At 39.7% G+C, this 24,099-nt stretch overlaps 1 protein-coding gene across 1 annotated transcript; it reads left to right on the forward strand.

Moving 5' to 3' along the window:
• The first annotated feature begins 8,219 nt into the window (after positions 1 to 8,219).
• LOC136780539 (uncharacterized) lies at positions 8,220 to 14,136 on the forward strand. Its single transcript, XM_066738974.1, has 5 exons — positions 8,220 to 8,230; positions 8,303 to 8,378; positions 8,493 to 8,593; positions 8,880 to 10,262; positions 10,314 to 14,136. Exons 1-5 carry the CDS (start codon positions 8,220 to 8,222, stop codon positions 14,134 to 14,136), a joined length of 5,394 nt encoding a protein of 1,797 aa, XP_066595071.1.
• The last annotated feature ends 9,963 nt before the right edge of the window (positions 14,137 to 24,099 follow it).

Genomic DNA, 24,099 nt, shown 5'->3' on the forward strand with positions numbered 1-24,099 from the left:
CGCCTATAATTCATCAAATGAATCTTACATTTATTTTGAATGTCGATAGTATTAAAAATAGTTGTATTACATATTATATTTGTCGTTAATAAATAAAAACCACCCCATCTGACTAATTTAATTAACTCAGCGACAAAAATAAACGTGGCTTTTCATGGCGGGTATAATTCATTAAATGAATCTTACATTTATTTTGAATGTCGATAGTATTAAAAATAGTTGTATTACATATTATATTTGTCGTTAATAAATAAAAACCACCCCATCTGACTAATTTAATTAACTCAGCGACAAAAATAAACGTGGCTTTTTATGGCGGGTATAATTCATTAAATGAATCTTTCATTTATTTTGAATGTCGATAGTATTAAAAATAGTTATTTACGTATTATATTTGTGATTAATAAATAAAACCCACTTCATCTCACTAATTTAATTAACTCAACGACAAAGATAAACGTGGCTTTTCATCTCGCATATAATTCATTATAACACAATCTCACATTGATTTTGAGTGTCGCGAGGGCCTAAATCAGTGACGTTTGGGGAAAATTGGCTAAAAGAAGATAAATGAAGGGACACGATAGCAGAGATCGAGCGAGATTCGAAAAGGGACTGGACCGATGAAAATAAAAGAAAATGAAGAATAAATTATCGACTGAGACGAAGTGAATGAATAACCAGTGGCAAGTGTATACGAATGATGATACCACGAAACTGAGGGAACACTTGAGAGAGCTTTCTATTTAATACACCAAGTGTTTAATAACTCGAAGCATTAAAGCTGCGCACTGTCGCGCCAGTTCGTAATCTTAAATTTTCCTGGCCAGTTTATTGGCTTGAAGTGTTACTGGCTCCCATTACGATGAGAGCAAAACGAGCTGTGAACGTGACTGGCAAGAAGCCCCTTGTAACTGTGCGATATTGCATTTACAAAAACGTGTCACTGAATTATCTTTGACATCCTTTCGATTTTTGTTAAAATAAAAATTTCAATATATTAATAATAATGTAAACGCTTTTAGGTTAAATTATTTATATAATAGCATATGTGTTTCATTGATCAGCAAGAATTAAATACAGGTATTGCACATAGAACAAATTATCGTTGAATTATTCTTGATATCCATTCACCTTTATCTTTGATATAAATTTAAGCATATAATTCTATTTATATATCAACTTTTATTAGCTGAATCGTTTCGATAATAGCATACGTGTCTCCATGATCAGCAATAATTAAGCACTGATATGGCATATACGAAACGTTTCACTGATTTATCCTCAACGTCCATTTACCTTTATATAGCTCAAATAAAAAATTCAATATAATTTTATTTATATATAAACATCTTTTGGTTAAATCCTTTAGATAACTAAATAACACACGTATTCACTGGTCAGCAAGAATTAAACACAGATGCACTTGGTATCGATGTCTGCAGAATTTCAGTAGGGTCAATTAAAGTCTTTGACGATGGGGCGTTTGTTTGAAATTTCGTTAGATTTGGTAAGCCGCTCATTACCGACCGGCTCATTACACGAAACTGTCTGTCCCTCTAGCCCAATCAGATTGCATCGTACAAAGAACCTCTACTTTGTCCCTTATTCGCTCCATAATAAAAGCACGTTCGTTTAAAGCCATTACGCTTTGAGAATTTGCCAGAGAGTCTCTCTTGCCCCTGCTCGTCTATTTATCGTTCAAGGACAACTGGATTTGCCTTGGTTGGTCCCTCTCTTCGTAAAAGAAACTCATTCTGAGAAATAAGCGATAAAGAAGCAATATTTTTTGCTTCTTTTTGCAAGTTGCACCGAATTCTTTAGTGTAATGCGATATTCTCATGGGGGGGGGGGGGGGGGGGTGGATTCGGCGAAAGTGATCAAATCGGAATGTCTTGTAGATCCCGTATCCTTTATCCCGCGATGGAAATGGGAAGAAACTGTTTCTTGGAAGTAAGGGAACCAGAGAGTGTTTTGGTTAGACGAGTCAGTAGTGGTTCGTTGATTAGCTGGATGAAGAGGGGTTGAGAGGGATGAAACTCGATGTATAGTCACTCCACTCAGACACTTATTACTACATTCTTATATTTAAATCCCTTATAACATTAATGGTACCACTGCTCTCTTTTTATCTTACTGTCATATTTTTATTTTGATGCTTTTCAGAAACATATCCAATCACTGCTCTTTTTACGTAAACTTGATTTGCACTCATTTTTTCGAATGCTTATTACCACATTTTTATTTGGTTGCTTCACAAAAAGAACCAATTACTCTTTTTTTAAATAAACTCAATGTATACTCATTTTACTTCAATAATTATTACCACATTTTTATTTGCATCATTTTTATAAATAAATCACCTACTGGTGTTTCTTTTTAATAGAATTTCGATTTTAACGATAATTATCAACCTGAAGTACAAATCAATTTGAAATTGGATATTTTACAATATATTGAATTTTTGGGAAATGGGAAGCAGGGCGCAGCGAGGGTGTTAAAAATTCAAACGGAGGGAAATTGACATCGGTAATGGCGAGTGGTAATATAGACTTGCTAATTTCAGGTGGCAGAGGCTGTTCGTTTTGAATTTGTTTGCACAGGTTGGCCCAGTAAACGCAAAAGTGGAAGACCTTGAGTGATTATGAGTTGGCTGGCGTAGCTTTTGATTTTCCTCTGTGCCATGCCGACAGCTTCAAAGTAATTCCGGGCCAAAAGGCCATTAGTCAGAATGTAGATGGCACCGCCTCTATCTCATGCTGTATACTACTGTAGTATACATTCCTTGAACCTGATTCTGGTATGTATACCCTGTACTGGTCGTCTAATTACAAACTTTTCATTGAAACAAAATTATGCTATACGTCAATGGAGAGCCAATTGTAAAAATAATTGATGGAGAAATAGCTACCGAGTGCTGAAGTAGATTGATTTTTGGAAAAATGTAGCTTTTAGTAGTACGAGTCGAAGAAAAATTATTGTGCTAAAAAAAACTAATAGTCACACACAGGATTTAAATGTCATCGTCTTTATCTCGTGCTGTATAAAATTTCTCAAATCTGTTCCTAGTGTATACCATGTACTGGCCGCCTAATTAAACACTCATCGGTATCATAACTCATTGAACTATACGCTCTTCGATGAACAGAGTGCCAATCTTGAAAATAATTGGTGAAGAAATGGCCATCGAGTGCTGGAGTGGATTGATTTTTGGAAAAAATGTAGCTTTTAGGAGCACGCGTCGAAGAAGGAATAATGGCACGTTGAAATCTTGCACGTGATAGATAATGGAACGTAGTTGAGACTTTTGCAGGGTAACCAGAGTGAGCCAGTCACGATCTCGTTGGCAAGAAGAAATACTCGGACGGGGGTAACGGACCGGCCTGGCCCGGTAATGGTACCGGAAACTACACTTACCTCCACTTCCGCCGCTTTGAGCCTTTCCACGCTTCCCCCCTACCACCTTCCCTCCACCAACACTCGACTTTCTTACAGTTCGGCAGCGACCATTTACTCTCAGCCATATCCGAAATCCATGAATCCACATTGCCAACTTTGCCCAACGAAAACTTACACCGGGCGTCGATCTATCTTTTTTTCAAAATATCTCGTGGAAACCCATGCACCTACCCCCTTTACCCGGATTAGCTTCCATTCTTTTCACCGGCACTTAACAGTTTCCTTATAGTCATCCTTACCTTTCTCATCGATCGTTTTTTTAAAGGTTGTGAAAAATAAAATAGAAATAATTTTGTATTTTTAATAATTATGTTAATTTGTTTGAGAAATTTTTCGGACAAATTTGAAACATTTTGTTGACAGTGAATGGAATAAAATCGTTGTGGAGGGGAAAGGGGGATTACGTTTTGTTAGAACAGAGAGATATATTATTGTGAAAATTATTTACATGCTCAATTCTACGCAATGACTGTTTATTCTCGACCATAAACAAAATTCATGAATCCACATTGTTGTATTTATCTGTAATGAAAAATTACACTTGTTGTTTTCCCTTTTCAAATAATTTTAAAGAGACACATTTATCGCTGACTCGGATTAGCTTCCGCTCTTTCACTATCATTTGACAGTTTCCATATTTATTCTTACTTTGTCCATCGATAGTTTCTTTAAAATTTATGAAAAATAAATTAGAAAAAATTGTAAATACTTAAATTTTTTCCTTTGGAAAATAACTGGAGAATAATTTTAAAATGTTGCATTGACAGGAAGTGAAATAGAGCTAGGGGGGGGGGGGGATTTATATATGGGGCCTTAAAAACCATATATACACTCGTACGTCCTGCTAGAGCAGAGGTAGATTGTAGAAATTATTTACACGCTCTGTTCTGCACAATAGCGTTCCCAATAATGGATCAAAGTGCATTAACGCTTTGCTCGTTTAAAGCCACCGAATCGAGGCAATATCACAGTGAACGAAACGCTCTCGCATGTCCAACTTCCATAGACTGACTTTGCGGCCTGCCTATAAATCTCTTGATTTGCAACCGAGAAAATTAAGAACCCATTAACCCAATGAAATCGAGTACAGCAATTCCTATGTTTTGTTCATTATGTTAAAAAATGCATAAATTATTTTCACTCAATATATTCCTATAAATTAACACATTATCATAAACTATAACTTTGTATTAATTTCTGTTTATCAAAAATAACCTATTTTGTCTTAGTTGAATTTTATTAAATATTTGTTTACACTTCACAGTTTAATACATAGAGTCGATGTACAAAAATAAGTTGACATTATTCTTACAGTCAGAACCTTCATACCAGCAAGGCAGGAAAATTATGCGAAAGAATTTAGTTTCGTGGATCATATCGAGGTCGGAGTATTTTTTGAAAAACGCAACAAGGTTGCATTTCGTATAAAAAGCACTTTTTATGACGAGTATTAAAATGTAAGTATACATATTTCTAGCAACAAGATATTCACACTGAGAACGAACGTTAAAGCTATTCGCGGTAAAAAGTAATGCAGAGCGGTACAGGTAATGGGCCAATTTAAATAATAAATATAAATGCGCGAGAAATTGCAGCATGAGTCAATTTACAAGTAGCCAAATGAACAGGTATTTTAGCGATGGCCAGTAATTGCGTTACGTCAAATAAAATCGAGAGCGCCATTCTGCCAGTAAATTAATTCGAAATCCCAGCAGCACTAGCAACATCGTTCAAATTTATAAAGCCACAAAGACTTTTGCGCTGTCACGATTAAATTTCCAATCGCACACATATATAGCACAACAATAATATTCTTTAACGAATACATTCGTCGATTATCCAATTGGGCTCACGATGCACCACGTCATCATTATCATTAATACAACATCATTGTCAAGAGTATTATTAACATTTGTGAGAAAAACAGGTCAATGAGGTAAAAGTGGAGAGAAGTTTGGTCGAGCTTCTCGATGCATTTTGTAATTTTGCTAGGAGAGCGAATTTACGTTGTCAGTAACATAAAGTCCTCGGTGCAAATTTATGGGCAGGTTCTCAAACGAGATCTAGCATAGAGGGCAGGACTCACGTCCGTTTCGGCGCGCTAGCAAAATTAATTAAGTAGTCGGGGACAAACTGTCTGGCTGGTTGGCTGCTGGTTGCTGCTTGCCGGCAGTCCAGGGATATCTCGCGCGAGGAGAAACTGCCTCCTGCTCGCTGGCCAATTTCAGGTCGAGACATACGTACCTACGCTAACCCCCCCCCCCCCTCCCTTCTACTCCCTAACCATCGCGCGTTATCCTGGCTACTCGTGATATTCAAATCTCATTTCATCCTGTTCTATACGCTCCCCAGGATATTTTAAGCGAAATTTTATGCCACGCAATGTTGCCATCTTTCCTTTAGTGCCATCTCCCCAAACCTGAAATCGCCTTTCGACTCTATTAAAAACTAATTTACGAGACCCTCGCTTCGTGCTATATTCAAAGCAGAGGACACCGACGAATTTGATCAAACGTTAAACTGAATTATTTAGTATCGCCAAAACTTATTCACTGTGAAAAAATTCTCTTTCACGGTTGCCTCTCGAAATCCTCGAAGGGACTCGTCAGTCAGGGGGATGATTCATACTTGGACTCTTGGGGAGGGGTGGTAATGTTGCTAAATGAAAATTGTCCACGCGAGACCATTGTTTTTTCAAATTACTTTTTATTTATGGCGATTTTTTATTTTATAACTTTTAAACTTATAATTATCAAGTGACACTCGATTTTCCTAAGACTACCTTTTTGTCTCCCACGATTTTCCTACATAAAATATACTTTTAATGTCTCATTTTACAAATTTCTAATCGCGCAGCCAAGTTTTTATAACTTGTTTTTAGATTTTCCCTCGAATTTTCTTCCGATATTTCTTATTGTCTCTGCTTATCGTTTTCCGTCTTTAAATTCTTTTCGTTAAACGGTGTTTCTCCTGAGGGGCTACACTGTTGCAGCGCGCGCGCAGCGGATATAATACGATTCGAAATTAAACTTCCGAGGCACGCCCGGCATCCGAATAACGCGAGCGGCTGCCTAAAACAGTAAAGATATTACGTATTATTACAGCATGGCACTACGGGCGTGGCGGCCCACCGGAAAACCCGCCAGCAGCCTCCTTATACTGATGATGCCTTCCTCTTGTTCTCAATTCCTTCTTCAACGTTACTCCATTCGATTTCATCCTCAGACTATTCGTTTCTCCCACGCTGCTTTAGGAAATCTACCGACCTCGAGAATCGTTTTCCTTTTTCCCACGTAATGTCAAATTACAGTATATAAAAGTCGATTGCATTTACAATAAGGATGTATATATATATATATAGGTTAGAAAAAAATATACATAGCGCTCTATATACAGGAGGATCCAGTGCAGCTTCAATTTGCATCGCATTAACGTTTGCTGGTCGGTCTACGAAAATTTCTTCTTGCTGCTCAGCTTTTCCTCATACTTCAAACTTAAATATATCATCGACTTGGTCGTCCTGGTCCCACACGCGCAGCTACAACTTTCCAAGATCAAAGTAATAGTATAGATCCTCCCTTATATCTCGTGGAATGCGAAGGGTACTTCAGGAAGTTTCCACGTTTTCCTTCGAGAGGCTCGGTCACAAACTTCCGGTCTCGTCCTTCAAAATTCTGCAAAAAAGAACGCTCGGCCATGTGGTGAAACACGCTGAAACCACGACACACGAATCCGAAGAAAGAATTTTAATGAAAATATAAAAAAACCTTGAATAAAAATCAATATATTTTTACTTTACGCTAGCTCGATGTAGCTGTTAGAAAATATTGAATCCTAATGAAAAAAAGATCAACGAATTAAATATTTTTACTCATAGCTCGATATACCTGCTAAAAAATATAAATCCCACTAAACAAAATTGCACGAATGAAAAATTTTTATTTAAAGCTCGATATATATCTGTTGAAAAATGTTGAATCTCTGATTTAGAAAAGTCTGTTATTTCAATGGAATAGGAGGGGATTTGCGAAATAGGGAAGGAATGGGCGTTGAAGACGGATTGATGACACGAGAGAGCTGCACTGGTAGATTAGATCGAGGATGAATCGAGTTGAAAGGAAGGAGGGATGGATATGGAGACGAAGAAAAGGTAAAGTGGAGAATCGGTCTGGGGTGATATGGTTGGAGACGGTGGAAGGGGATGAGGGTGGCGTAAAGGTACCCAGACTAGCATTCCAAGCAGACCCGTTGAACCGGGTTCATTATTTTCTCGTTATAAGTTTCTACAACTCTGGCTTGTTGTCGTAACGCTGTTAACGCGGACGCGCTACGAATTGTTAAAACGGCCGACGATCGGCGTACGCGTTTCCTTGAGTCGTCCGTCACGCGCCGCTTCCTACCCCCCCCCCCCCCCCCTCGGTTCTCTTCATTACGAAATTATTCGATGACCCATTTTTGAACATCCCTCTATATTTTTTTACGGAAGAGCACTCCACTCGCGTTTATCAACCCCTGAAGCGTTGAAAACGAGCACTCGCGTTCTTTACGATACACTGTGGGATTATTGGAAAGCTGGTCCTCGAAGAAGTATAGCTCAACTGCTCTCGCCTGATCTCCCTTGGACTTGAGACGTATTTTCGTTTCACGAACCATAAATCACTAATCGAAACGAAGTCGTGTTATTTATTTCTATTTTCTAGCGAGGATAACCTCTCTATTGTCTAGCGTGACGAATGTTTGTTTTTGGAAACTACGCTGACATGTTCGGGATGTTCTAGGAATGTCCACCGTAACTTTATATAGTATGATAGTTATCAAAGACATTTATTTCAATTTTTTCCAGCCAAGATAACCTTTATTATCTATCATGTCGAGCGTTTACTCCTGAAAATCACTCTGACATGCTCGGGATGTCCAACGTAGATTCGTAGCACGATAGTTATCAAATACATCTGTTTCAATTTTCCAGCCAAGATGTTACGTAGGATAGCAAAACAATAGTTGGGATACACCCATATAAAATTTGAATCTAGATATATAAATACAAAACAGGCTATACCTACACTAACATATCTCATGGCTATTCAATTCAACATACAAGTCGTGCACGACTCTACAATATAATATACAAATGGTCCGTTGACTTGGTGATCCTGATTGGCTGTCCGCGTCGTGTACACTTCGGGACTACGGAGATAACGCGTTCGGAACCAATAAGCATCTAGCTTTTGTATACCGTGGGGACGAGAAGGGTGGTCGCGTAAGCGGACAGTCAGTCGGTTTTCGCAAGGATACGAAAACGTTACATCACGTGCCAACACACGATAGAACACACACAAAGAAAAAAATTAACCTGGTGTTAGAGTAATTTCTACCCTATCAGAGTTCATACTCTAAACAAATTTGGTGCCTCCTGTGAGGTGTGGATCAGAAATTCAACGAGAAAACTCAGAAAGGCAGATCCAGATTCAGACGATAAAGGAAGGAAATCAAAAACGCCCCCAAGGAGTATTTGTGCCACACGCTGGTAAGTCATTTGGGTCAGTTCAAAATATACCAAATCATAGCAAAATGGTTGAAAGAGTCAAATTAATAATACAAAAGCGCACAGCGTTCAAGTCGCAACTAACAATAATAAGCAATCTTGTTGAAAAAGATAACATAGATTTAGGAACTATTAATTTACGCGTTAAAAGATTGTCAGAGTTATACAAAACACTAGAAGATTTGACGGACGAACTTATGATCTTAGATGCAAATGAAGATCATACCGTAGAATTTCAAACGATACAAGATCGTTATTTTGACGTTGTAAATAAGGCAGAAAAACTGCAGGGCGGTAGAGACAACACAAGTACGGCTTCGACATCAAATACATCACAACGTGATAGCGGAGTTATAAGTGAGAATAGCAATCAATTACCTAAAGTAAAATTGCCCAAAATATCTCTTCAAAGCTTTGACGGTAAATATGAGAATTGGCTCTCGTTTAAAAACATGTTTATTAACGTAATCGACGTGCGACCTGATTTAACAGACCTCGATAAGTTTCATTATTTGAAGTCAGTAGTTGTAGGGGAAGCTGCAAAGAAATTGGAAGTTTTTTCAGTTCATGCCGACAACTACAAAAGAGCCTGGGACTTATTGATACGGTCATACGAAGTAAAAAGGGTACTAGTCTCACAACACATCTCAATGATATTCGAATTACCTATATTAAGCAAAGTATCGTCAATAGGTTTAGCAAAACTCGCGGATGACATGCAACAACATATTGCATCATTAAATTCGTTAGGTGTCATATTTTCTCCGGAGATAGCTATTCACTTAATAGAGAATAAATTGCCAAAGGAATCATTGATGGAATGGGAATCGACATTAAGTAGAGACGAAATGCCATGTTTAGATAAATTGTATGAATTCTTATATAAAGCAGCAGTTTGTGCGTCGAGACAGGAGCGAATTCGACCTCCCGAGAACAGCTCGATTGTTAACCCTTCACCGACAAAGAAAAAACGACACAATTTCACGAATAAGGGATTCATGTTAACCGCGACAAATGAATGTCTTGTATGTCATAAAAACGCGCATCCATTATTTAAGTGCGAAACATTTAAGCAACTAACAATACCTAAACGTATCGAAGCGGTAAAAATGGCGAAGGTTTGTTACAATTGTTTGCGTTCACACCGCGGTAAACCTTGTAGATCGTCTGGGTGTGTAATCTGTCAGAAGCGTCATAACACGCTTATTCACTTCACTCACGAGATCCAAGAAACTAAACAAGAGAATGAAAGAGAACGGCAAGATAAAAGGGCGTTGAATAGTTGACCGACAAACTTATCGGCACACAGTATAGCTACGCTATATCCAATCGCCCCACAATTATTAACTACGGCAGTACTTCACGTGAAAAATTACAAGGGGATCCTAATCAAATGTCGCGCATTGCTTGATACGGGGGCAACGACAAATTTTGTGTCTGAGACTCTAATCCAGAAGCTGAATTTACCGATAACAACGAACTCAATGATTATCGGCACAATTAACAATCAGCGAACCCATACGAAAGGGATAACGAAAATAACGATTCAGTCAATTCATGAATGCTTTCAAAGAGAAATTACATGTCTAGTATTACCGTTGATAGCAGATTTAGTACCAGCAAATGTTTTTCCTCGCGATCATATAAATATTCCGCCGAATTTGAAGTTAGCCGACCCGGAATTTCATCGACCGCGAACAATCGATTTAATAATCGGGGCAGGCACGACAATGTCGCTTTTCGCATTAGGACAAATCGATTTATCAGTAGGCAAGGAAGACCTTTATTTACAAAAAACACGCCTAGGATGGTTAGTAGCTGGGAACATTAGTGAACAAAGGGATATAGGCCATGTTTGTAATCTGATGAATTTAGAAAAACTAATGAATCAATTTTGGGTTGTTGAAGAATTACCTGATCGTAAATCACGATCAGCTGGAGACATATTTTGCGAGAATCATTACACAATGACCACATCACGAGAAAGTGATGGTCGATATACAGTTCGACTACCGTTCAAGGACAATAACAATATCATACACGATTCTCGTACAATAGCTCTCAAACGTTTATTATTACTAGAACGTAAGTTTAGCAAAAATAAAATTTTACAGAACGAATACACACGTATCGTTGATGAATATATTAGCTTAGGTCATATGTCATTAACCAAAGTAAATAAAGGTTCAGAATATTTTATGCCTCATCATGCTGTCATAAAACAAAATAGTCAAACTACAAAAGTTAGAATCGTCTTCGACGCATCGGCCAAAGTGAGTGGAGGTAAATCCTTAAATGACTTATTGTTAACAGGGCCGACGATTCAGGAACCTCTAACAACCCATTTAATCAGATTCAGAACCTACGCTTATGTTATCACTGCAGACATAGAAAAAATGTACCGTCAGGTTAGGGTACATCAAGACGATAGGAAATATCAACGCATCTTATGGCGCCACAATGATGAAATAAAGTCATTCGATCTAAATACGTTGACATTTGGGGTAGCATCATCACCGTTTTTGGCAATTAGAACGCTACATCGGTTGGCGGATGATGAAAGGGGCAGTTATCCGCGGGCTGCTGAGGTTATAAAAACACACATGTACGTAGACGATTTGCTGACAGGCGCGGATTCTATAAGCGAATTAAGGGAAATAAGAGATGAAATTATTGCACTGTTAAAGTCAGGAGGATTTGAAATAAGACAATGGGCGTCTAACGACACCAATGTGATACACGATTTAGCGTCAAACGAAAATACAGCAGAATTTATCTTAAAAACCGAAACGACATCAAGAACATTAGGACTAACTTGGCGCACTATCGATGACGCGATTTGCTATAATCCATCTCCGATTTCCCAAAATGAAAGGTTTACGAAAAGGATGATACTATCTGATATTGCAAGGATCTTTGACCCATTGGGTTTACTTGGACCAATAATATTTTTCGCGAAAAGGTTAATGCAAGACATATGGAAATCAAACATTCACTGGGACCAAACTATACCACCGAGCATACATTTTAAGTGGTTAAATTTTGTAAAGCAATGGGAATCCTTAGGCGAAATAACAATTAAACGCAATATAATCGTATCTGAATGTACTGATTTCCAACTCCATGGTTTTTGCGATGCTAGTAATAGTGGATATGGTGCATGCGTTTATTTACGAACACAAAATAAATACGGAAAGGTTGTTTGTCATTTAGTCAGCGCAAAATCTCGAGTAGCTCCCATAAAACCTACGACTATACCTAGATTAGAACTCTGCGGTTCTCTATTATTGGCCAAATTATGTCACGAAATCACCAGGTCGCTCGGTATTAAATCTATCAGTAAAACAGTTCTTTGGAGCGATTCTACGATAGCACTTTGTTGGATTAGAACGCCGCCTCACCTCTTACAAACATATGTATCAAACCGTGTTGCGAGTATACAAGAAATGACTAGTAGACATAGTTGGAGACACGTGAGAACGGATGACAATCCAGCCGACGCCATATCACGAGGTCAACTTCCAGATGAATTCGTAAAAAATAAAATATGGTTCTCAGGTCCTTCATGGCTTCTAAGCGATGAAAAACAGTGGCCAAATCTTAGAATCGAAATAAAAGAGACTCCCGAAATAAAGCGAAATGTTTGTTTTAATGTTAGAATGGTTGACGCGGAAATTCTTAGTAGATATTCATCCTATACAAAATTAATTCGTATTATAGCGAATTGTCGCAGATGGTTGCCATCCAATAAATCGACGGGAGCTATATCGCCAAACGAGTTGAACATGGCAGAGATCTGTATATTAAGACTGTTACAAATCACATGTTTTAAAAGTGATCTGCATTCTTTGAAGAGCACCACACCGTATAAGGGAAAACTAGCAGGTCTGAACCCTTTCCTGGACGAAAACGATATTATTAGAGTCGGTGGTCGATTAACACAAGCAAATCTGAAGTTCTCACAAAAGCATCCAATCCTACTTCCCAATAAACATCCTTTAACCGATTGCATAATACGAGAAAGTCATCTTAAGCACTATCATACAAGCATACAAGCGACTTTATACAATATGCGCCAAAAATTTTGGTTGATAGATGGTAAAAATCAAATTCGAAGGATCATAAAGGGCTGCATGCGGTGCTTCAGATTTCGTTCTAATGTGACCCAATATAAAATGGCGAATTTACCAAGTTACCGGGTAAATCAAACAACACCTTTTACACACACCGGAATTGATTATTGCGGACCATTCCACATAAAAGAGAAAAAATTCCGCAATCGTAATAAACTAAAGGTTTATATATGTGTGTTTGTGTGTTTAGTAATCAAAGCAGTACACTTTGAAGTGGTAAGCGACTTAACTACCGAAGGTTTTCTAGCGGCGTTGCGACGTTTTATAGCTCGAAGGGGCATGCCTGAACATATTCATTCGGATAATGGGACAAATTTCATCGGGGCAAACAATCAGCTCAAGGAATTATATGTTTTGTTTAACTCTGATAATCATCGAAATGTTATAGAAAGGTTTGCAAGCGATCGTCGTATCACTTGGCACTTCATTCCACCTTTAGCTCCTCATTTTGGAGGGCTTTGGGAAGCAACAGTCAAAGTGTTTAAACATCACTTTAAAAGAGTGATCGGTGAGATGCTGGTTACCTTCGAAGAATTGAACACCTTTGCTATAGAAGTAGAAGGAATTCTAAATTCAAGGCCTATAGCATCTCTGTCCTCTGACCCAAATGACCTTCAAGCCATAACACCAGCACATTATTTAATAGGCAGAACATTTACTACCTTGCCAGAGGGAGATTTGTCTTCTATTCCAGATAATCGACTATCAACATGGCAACATTTGACGAAAATGAGACAAGACTTCTGGACACGCTGGAGGTTGGAATACCTCAATGAATTACAAGTTCGAAATAAATGGACAAAGGAAGAATCTAAAGTAAAACTTGGATCACTCGCACTTATCAAGGACAAAACATTGCCTTGTTCACAATGGGCTTTAGGTCGAGTGCATGAATTACATCCAGGCTCTGACGAAGTGATACGTGCTGTCACATTGAAAACCAATAGTGGGATGCTTAAGCGATCCACGAAATATATATGTATACTACCTGATTTATAGTCATATATTTGTATTTAGTACTAAGTTTTTTTTGGATTATTAACAAGTAACAACATTACATCACATATATTTAAAATTTGATTGTACTTGATATGAAAATTAATAAATAAAGCAACAAATATGTTCCTCAATAAACAGTGTGTCAAAGGGCAGTGATTGATCGTTCCTCTCAACGGGGGAGTCTGTTACGTAGGATAGCAAAACAATAGTTGGGATACACCCATATAAAATTTGAATCTAGATATATAAATACAAAACAGGCTATACCTACACTAACATATCTCATGGCTATTCAATTCAACATACAAGTCGTGCACGACTCTACAATATAATATACAAATGGTCCGTTGACTTGGTGATCCTGATTGGCTGTCCGCGTCGTGTACACTTCGGGACTACGGAGATAACGCGTTCGGAACCAATAAGCATCTAGCTTTTGTATACCGTGGGGACGAGAAGGGTGGTCGCGTAAGCGGACAGTCAGTCGGTTTTCGCAAGGATACGAAAACGTTACATCACGTGCCAACACACGATAGAACACACACAAAGAAAAAAATTAACCTGGTGTTAGAGTAATTTCTACCCTATCAGAGTTCATACTCTAAACACAAGATAACCTTTATTATCTAGCATGTCGAGCATTTAACTTCTGAGAATCACTTTGACATGCTCGGGATGTTCCAGGGATGTTCACCGTAGATTCGTATTACGATAATCATCAAATACATCTGTTTTAATTTTCCAGTCAGGATAACCTCTATTACCTAACATAACAAAGGTTTATTCCTGAGAATCATGCTAACATGTTCTGAATGTTCCAGAGATGTCCAACGTAGATTCGTAGTACGATAATTATCAAATACATCTGTTTCAATTTTCCAGCCAAGATAACCTTTATTATCTAGCATGTCGAGTGTTTATTTCTGAGAATCACTGACATGCTCGGGATGTTTCAGGGATGTTCACCGTAGATTCGTATTACGATAATCATCAAATACATCTATTTTAATTTTCTAGTCAGGATAACCTCTATTACCTAACATAACAAAGGTTTATTCCTGAGAATCATGCTAACATGTTCTGAATGTTCCTAGGATGTCCACCATAGGTTCGTAGTAAGACGATTACCAAAAACACTTCTCATCAGCGTAGAAGTAGCTTAGCGGTTTCGATTCTACGATAATGCGCGAACGTATGAATAAATTGATATATACATATAGTACAGTTTGGAAAGCACGGTTCACCGAGGGATTTGTACGACTATAAAGCGAGGATAGGGTAGAAACGCAGTGGAGTAATTATACTTTGGCGAAGAGTCGTAGGATCGTTCAATGGTGGAACGGTGATCAATGCCGGCTGGCAAAGCCATGATTAGCACATTCGTTGGCCCGAATTGGAACGGGAATCGATTTGACAATTCGCGGCCGATCGTTCGTGAGTGGTTACGTGTGTGCGTGGGTTGGTGTGTGAGTGTTATGTAAGCAAGGCCTAACCAGTTGTCAGACGTCAAGAGCAAAACACAATTATCAACAGAGGCCCTCTGTGTATCGCTAGTGTTGCGTTATATAAATGCATACTAAACTGTGTTCCTATATATATATATATATATGACTTTCAAGAATGCCAAACCCTTCTCAAATTTATATGTATATATGCATAAAATCTAAGTTTCGTAAAACTTGAGGAATTTCTCGAGTTTACCAACACGATATAATAATCGAGTGATTTCAAGGTCGTGAAATAGTAATTTGGGATATTCGAGTGTTTCACGCGGTCGTTTATCTGACTGAATTACTGGCTCACAAGCCGCAGCTGTGTACGGTTTAAACTTGTCAGGGGCAGATATTATTGCACTGTCACGAAAGACCACTCGCTAAATGAACTGCATGGGTGTTTAACCCTCTCGTATCTTACGTTACGTCAACATGAAAAATTCTTCGTTTTTTTTCTACTTTTTTTCTTTTTCCTATAAATCTCAATTTAATGTTAAATATTGCTTGCTTGTTAATGTCGAGGTGGGAATGGGGGGGGGGGGGGGGGAGCTTGCAAGGGGCAGATCCACGACGAAGAACGAGCGACTTAACTTTCGATGTGGAGCAATTTAAGTTTGTAACAAGCGTAGTGTACACTGAGATAGCTGAATGAGACAGACATGGCTAGGTAAAAGCTGCCTAGAGTTGTGGGAGCTTCGAATAGAAGGGGAGGGGGCCAATTGACCATGCAAAACTTTCCTTATGAATTCATCGTCGAGTGGAATCGCTTATAGCGCAGTGTACTTAGCTTCTAATTTATTAAACATATACGTATTCTTATGCCTGCACTTCAGTTTCTTTAAGTCTCATCCCATTTTTCTCCTCCTAATTCTTTCTCCTTCGGTTTATCACCTTGCAATTTTCATAAGGTCATATTTATCAGGAAGAGAATTTGAACAATTTTTAGAAATATTGTGTTTGCTGATTGTAATGCGTAGTTTGAAGAAAACGTGGCCTTATTTTCTTCCAGTATGGAAAAATTGAAATGCAAAATTATGGCAGATTGTTGTAGCAGGTTAGAATATAGATTTGGCAAATTTTAGAGGCCGCGTTTCCGGCACAGTTTTACCTCCCCCTGATAGGTTGCTTATTGCTTTTCCTTCCAAAGCTCCTCCCCTTCTTTCTACATCCTTTCATTTTACTGTACTTCCCATTCAATAAGTCCTACCAAGTTCTTCAAGGAAAATACTGCTAGCCTTATACGGGATCCTCTTTCCCTCTAATAGCCTGGAACGTTGCATTACAATTTTTCTCCTTAGAAATTCTGTTTGATAAGCACTGTTGGATCAATGATTTCTTTCTGTATTTTTGTAAAGAAATTATATATTATAGATCCTCTTTCAATGCTTTGTATTTTATTATATATAACTCGTCACAATATTACTACGTTTTATTTCCTCTACATTTGTCTACTAATTTCTCATCATCAACGTTTCCTCTACTTCCACTAATTTCTACTTTAATTTTCTAGAATTTGCCACTGTTTTTCCTCAACCTTTTTATTTACCAAGATTTCACAGTGTTCTTAGCTCGGCCTTTTACATTCGTCTCTTTGGGTGGTACTTCCTCCCGAGCGCAAGAGTCTTTTATTATACAATTATATATATACACAGACATATATAGCATAAGCATAAAGTATTATCTCCACGATTTGAAATAATTCTAGTGAAACTAAAGTGAGATCTAGTTAACATAAAAATAATCTGATGTATTTTGGAAGGAAACGAGAAATCGATGAGTTTCCTGTTCACTCGATCCAATCAGAATTACCTCGAGCACAGATTTCTTTGCAAACATAATTTTTCACACGTTTGTAGGTTGAGTTTAAAAATAGTTGGAGAGAAATAACGTAGAGACTGATTAAGGAAGGTGTTTATGCTCGTTACACGTTCCAGCCCAGAAAAGGTATTACTCAAGCAGGCAGCGCCTTCTTCATTTGCAAAGTATTCCGAGCCCTTGCACCCTTCACACCCGCTGTATACTCTCTCGACGCTAGTTTTCTCAGCAAGCTTTGTATTCTTTTTTCACTGCTACTTTTTCGAGACAAGTCGTTTCGCAGGTATAGCGACATCGTGCAAAGTGACAAGTGGCACGATAGTTTCTATAAATACAGCGTGTTGTTTCGCGTATTACAGTTGATTTCCGCATATGCCAACGACAGTATTCGAGTACGGTATAAAATTGTGCAATTTTTTGTTGGAAAAGACTTTAACGGCCTGATATCGTTGCTATATATATAGGGCTGTCCTCAGATCGTTCGTTTTTCGCATTTTCCAACGTTCCACGATTCAAGCCTGGTCCCGTTCGCACCCAGACTGTTACCCCCACCCAACACTCCCGGAGGGATATTTGAATTTCGAAGATTCCACCTTACCGACGCTTTTCGCGAGGGAAAATGCGACCTGGGGGATGGGATTGGATATAGGGAGGCCAGCGAGGGAGGAAGTATGGGAGGAGGACAGTATTTGTATTAGGCGAGAGAGCGAATCGAGTCAGGAATTTCTTCGAGGAATCTGCAGCAATGCCAAGCCGAAGACAGAGAAGACTGATGTCCCGTTCACACCCGGATGGTAACAAATAAACACTGGTAGAAGGGGAAGAGAGATAGAGGGGGGGGGAGTGAATGGAGAAATGAGAATCTTTCACAATAAACCGAGATAAAAAGACGGCGTTTCAAATGCACCTCTTCGAGTTTAACGAATGATTCGAGCAGGAGATGGAAAAATGATCGAGAAGAAATTTTTGAGATTCGAGGGTGTGAGGAGAGAATGGAAGGGGGAGGGGGGAGAATGGGGGGACCGGAAGGGGATGGGTTAGGTATCCCTTGGAATGGATTACAGAATCAGATGGGATGGCGGATCGAAAGCACTCTTTCTCTATACGATGCGACACCTCATCATTCCACCACGTTCACCGGGTATCCAACGTTTCCAACGCCTGGCGTAACGTGTGTCGATCCTTCCGGAGGCGTGCACGGTGATTTAAGCCCCTGTTTACGGTTTTGTGTTTTCACACACGGCGGGAGCCAAGTATCTCCGCTCCCATATCTAAAATCTAAATCTCTTTGAACGTATCTCATTGACTTCCGCTGCTTTCTTCGGAAGTTGTGCGAGCAGTCGAATAATACGGTTTTGAACTTTTCTTCGTCTGACTTATTTTGGATTTTTCTACTTATCGTATCGTTAGAACAACGTCTATTGATTTATCGTATCATTTATATTGATATACAGTTGTGAATCAGTTATTATTCCAAGAGTTTGAGGATCTGGACAAAAGTTTTCAATTTTATTCGATTTAGTAATTTTTTTTTGTTTTTTGGTGTTCTAAATATAGATACTCTTTCATACGTATACCAAATCACCGAATGTTTTTGCCACGTAGACAGGGGATCTATATTCGAATAATTATTTCGAATATGCTTGTTTCAATCTGGCGAAAGCCCCTGCAGCTGGCATCTCGCATTTCAATGTAATCTGGGCACCGAGTCACTCTCCCCATTTTCCAGCTCGATCTCCTCCACAGTTAGAGAGAAGCGAGTCGACTCTTGGCACGTCGCGTCGACACAGCTAGAACTTCAACTTTTCCAAGTTTTAATCCAACCTGCAGAGTGACCTAGCTAGGCCGGCAAGAAGGAGAAAACGAGAGATAGACAAGGCAAAGGAATTATTGCGAAAGCTGCGAGAAGAGTCAGCAGAGCGAAAGGGAAAAGTTCGGTTGCAAGTATCACTCTCTTCCCCCCCCCCCTTACATCTTATGCTTTGGAAAGTCGACCAGTTACACGGAGGTGAAAAATTCAAAGAGTGAATCAAGTGCCTGTAAGAAGTCGTATGTAAATGCTAAATAATAAAATTAACAAATCATTAATACAGCTGTTGGTAGCTTACCGGGTAAAGGTAATTTACTGATTTTCGTTATTGTCACGAAAAGTGACTTACTAAGGAGAAAACGAGAAATAGACAAGGCAAAGGAATTATTGCAAAAGCTGCAGCAAGGAGAGTCTGTAGAGAGAAAGGGAAAAGTTCAACTCGAAGTATCACTCTTCTTTTCTCCTTCAACCCCCCCCCCCCTCTTATACTTTTTGCTTTGGAGAATATATTAGTAACACCGAGGTAAAAAACTCAAAGAGCAAGCCAAGTGTCCATACGAATTTTTATTTAATCGTTAAATAATAAAATTAGCAGGCCGTTAATACCGCAGTGCGCACCGGACCGGTTAGAGATAATTTAATGACTTTCGTTATTGGCTCGAACACCGTAAAGCTATCCTCGCACATCTGTTGCCGCATCGATTTTAATATCGTTTCATTCGACGTTGCCCAGCCACTTGCCTGCCGTTTTGTTGCGCAAAGCCGCTTTTGGTCCGCGTCTGGCTATGTCGCGACTTTTCCACTGAATTTCCGAAATAATCATCAGTTTCGTCCAGGGAGCTTTTATGCGCCAAGTGACGCAAAGAGCTCTCCTGTGCTGGACTGTTATTAGAATAGGCAATATATAGTATGAATTTCCCCATTTGTCAGCAACTTCGTCGCCTGGGAAAGTTTGGGGAAAAAGGAAAACTGTGTGATTCTATATATAGCATAGCTTGGAGGGAAGTTTGGCCGCGTGATACCGGCGCGTTATAATGATTCTGACCGCTCCCCGGGGAGCTACTGGGTAAGGCTAGGTAGGTCAACTGTTCTCAAAACCAATCACATCCCCGCAGTACTCGCCGTTGCCTCCTCTAGGTGAGTTTCAAGAAACGGTAGCTCCGCGCTTGAGTTACTGAGATTGCCAAAGTTCAAGCCTCTGGCATCCCCATCACCCCCTAAATACCACTTTTCAATTTTATATTCGCCAATCCCATTCGCTACCTCTCTCAGTGTCACACTTTCTCCTTCGATTTTTTTTCATTCCTTTCATCCCCCCCCCTCCCCCCTTCTCACCACCATGTACTAAATCTCCCACGAACTAGAGATCCTGCAGCGAATTACCTACACGCGTAGGAAAACGTCGATATTAAATCAAAGTCTAAATTTTGCGAGGGATATAGTCCTCTAAGACTCTCCGCGATTCAGAACGTTCCTGCTCCCTTCTGAGTGAAACGTCCTGTGGGAATCGCGGGCCTTTTATTGCTCAAACTTTTTGAAAGATGTGCCAACGAACAAATCCACCGCGTGCCCTTTCGCACAATGGGTACTAAAAGGTCGATATGGCCATTTACTCCCAGGAAAGGTCGACTCTCGATACACGCACGATTCGTCTTCCACTTCCACTAAGCTCTCTCTACTTTACACTCCACTGTTTCAAAGTAAACTCACGAAATTTACTTTGACAATCCGTCTTCTCATCCGCTCGCTCTTCTATTTTTCCTTTATTTATTTCAAATTTTACGGCGGAGCTGAAAAATGCCAGTCGAGTCTGACTCGAATCCACTTGTTCTACTTAAAGAAGATCAGTAGTCCATCTCGTGCGTTGAGTCGTGGGATCTTTAGTTATGCGATGGTGTATAAACTTAGAGGAGAAACGATTCGTACCCAAAGTCGGTTAAAAGAACTTGTCAAACGGAATTTTCATCGTTCTACTGAACTTTTCCACAACACAAAGCCCCGCAACGTTTATATCAATATCGATTTACGATTCCACGAAAAAACAGGATTCGATCGATTAAGGGGGTGAGCTGTATTGAAATCTGAATAAGAAATTCAAAGTCTCTCGTTTAGGTAAGCTTTTCTTTCAGCTAACTCCAGTAGATTCGCGGCGATTGATCTTGAGAATTTTGGCGGGAAAGTTTTTCCGAAAATAATTAAATTTGCATGAAAATTTATGGGAGGGTTACGCAACGAAGGTTAAAACGCTGAAGAAGCGAAGCTAAATATATAAAACCAACTTGGCGTACCCATAGGTGGTTTCATTCTATCGAGCAAACGTTGGGAGAGCATTTTTCTAAAAGTCGCAGGGTATCGACACGGTGGCCCATTATCGGACAACGTGAGCAGTGGAAACAGCCTGGACGTTTTCGTGTGGTGAAGTCTGCTTGCTCTACGAGGAGGAGCTCCCCCCCCCCCCTGCCTCATCTCAAGCCCACCAAATAGAACGCACAGCATGTGCCGCATCCCTCACTTGGTAGCCAATATTGGTTTACACACCGACTCTCACAAATACCCCTCGTCTTTCTCTCTCTTACTCCATTTTCTTTATTTTCTTTCTTTTCTTCTTTTCATCCCCTATTCTTCTCCATTCCTATTTATTTCTTGGCCCTTTATTATATTTTCCTAGGCATTATCTCGTTTCACAACACTTTTAATACATTTTACTTGAACTCTGTATTCTCTCTTAGAAATGTGTGTGTGAGTTCACGACCACAAGCGATCGAAAAATACAGCAAATGTCAGTCTCGTATGCCGAAGCACGGGCTGGGAATCGGTCACAAGAAATTCTACCCATCTTCCTGGTGCTCGTGACGCTTTTCACTCGAAGTTTTGCACCCCCTTCCAACATACCTATACCCCCCCCCCCCGGACTAGCGAGCTCGCGACGCTATCGACTTTTCCCTCGTTTTTAATAAACTTTACGAGTCCCTCGATTTCTCCAACTTTCCCAGTTTGCAAATTGAACCTTGTTGCTTTTTATTTCAGCCACGTTTCTTTCACGATTATGCTAGGTCAAAATTGAATTTGGAGTGCAGTCGATGCGGACCCGTTATCATTTTGCTTTTAAGTTTTGTATGGCTGGAGAGAGGGTCCCCGTGTAGCGTTGGATAAATTATTCAAGCAAGATTCAATAAAGTTTGATACTTGTTGCTATATGTGTATGGCCACTAGATTAGTTCGTAAACCATGCCCTCCATGGATTTGCATAGTGGCCATTTAACAGGACACTCTGTATCCTATCGGATTGATTGTCGATGACGCGATGGAGATATGGGGGGAGGTTAGGGGGTGGAGGAGGGTAGCCAGGGGGCTGAAAGGGGATAGAAGGCGATTGGTACACTGACATACGCGAGAGCGTTCATCAATATTTCACTCGGCGTATGGCTCTGTATCTACTCTGTCACCATGAATGCATATCGATGATTATCCACCTATTGCTCGGAAGCGTATCGAATGGACCACAGTGAATTCTTCGTTAAACGTTACCGCTTCCAACACACCGGCATAATATTCCCAAAGTCTCTCATCTACTCCTCCCCCCTCCTCGTACCAACCCCTTCAATCCAGACTTCGCTGTGCCATGTAATTGCACGTTTCAATTATCCTTCGGGATCCCACGAAACACCGCCAATTATCCATCGCTATACCACGACTTAAAAATCTCTTTATCCAATTACACCCCCTCCTCTACTTTCATTTTATTCTCCTTTGGAACGCTACCAAAGCTGAATTTCCATTTGGTAATCTCGTTTTTTAAAATTCCACGTCCAGGCTCATTTATTTCTCGCTTATACTACTGAAAAATTTAAAAATTCGAAATCGGTATTATTAAACGAATGGAATCTCGATCGGGGCTGTACAGATTTTTATCTTCCGCAGGAAATAAGTAGTGTGAGTGGAATTTTAAAGGTATATATAGGAAACCATTGTACAGCATTAGGTGAGAAGCTTCCCTGGCTATAATCGAGTAAGCAACAGCAGCAATAATCTCATGCTAAACCATCGTGATAGTCCCATGGATAGGTAGGAGTCAGTGGCTTCGTTGGGAAATTCTGCCATGCTCATCTTCCCACGCCTCTCTTATCTTGCCGAGTAATGGCATTAAAGTAAAAAAGGAGCCAAAATAGAAGCCCTACCTCCCAACGGGGCCACCTAATCGCACGGTGAATTGCTCCGAACATATCTGCAAGGGGAAAAAGACACCCTGGTGAACGTTCCTCCATAATCGAAATTCATATTCACAATTGCATCATCCCCATTTCCCCTTCCTATTACCCCCTAAATTTTCTTATCATTCCCCTACTCGACCAGTGCTTATACCTATATTTTTCAATTTTGCAGAGGAACGAATTTGAGTGTTTTGGTTGATAAATAAATCTTTTATAAATTCTAATGGAGAAGGAGGGGGGAGTATTGTTTTTCTTCGGTTGTGGGGCCAACTGCGAAGGGAAAGAGATCCCAGTGGAAAGGAAGCGCTGTCGCAGCAAATATTCCTCGGTAATCGAAATGCATATATACATGAGTTTGAGTGGTGTTGATGCGCGTTGTACATTATGTGTGCGTTGATGAAAAAAAGTCAGCCGTAGGGCTGGCAGGAATTGGGAAGCTAGGCAGGATGATCAGGACAAGGACGAGCAGGGTGGAGATTGGGAGAGGAGGGGGGGGGGGGGGGTGGAAGAGGCGATATGTCATATGACACGACGTATGTTCGACGCTACGACGAACAAATTTCCATTACTGGTACCCCCCTCACCCTTTAACTTTCCACTGGGCGAACTGGGAAAACCAACTGACCTCTGCCAA

This window comes from Prorops nasuta, unplaced genomic scaffold, assembly GCF_024137725.1.
Source record: "Prorops nasuta isolate Cenicafe-Biocafe unplaced genomic scaffold, Cenicafe_Pnas_1.2 PNAS00002, whole genome shotgun sequence".
NCBI lineage: Eukaryota > Metazoa > Arthropoda > Insecta > Hymenoptera > Bethylidae > Prorops > Prorops nasuta.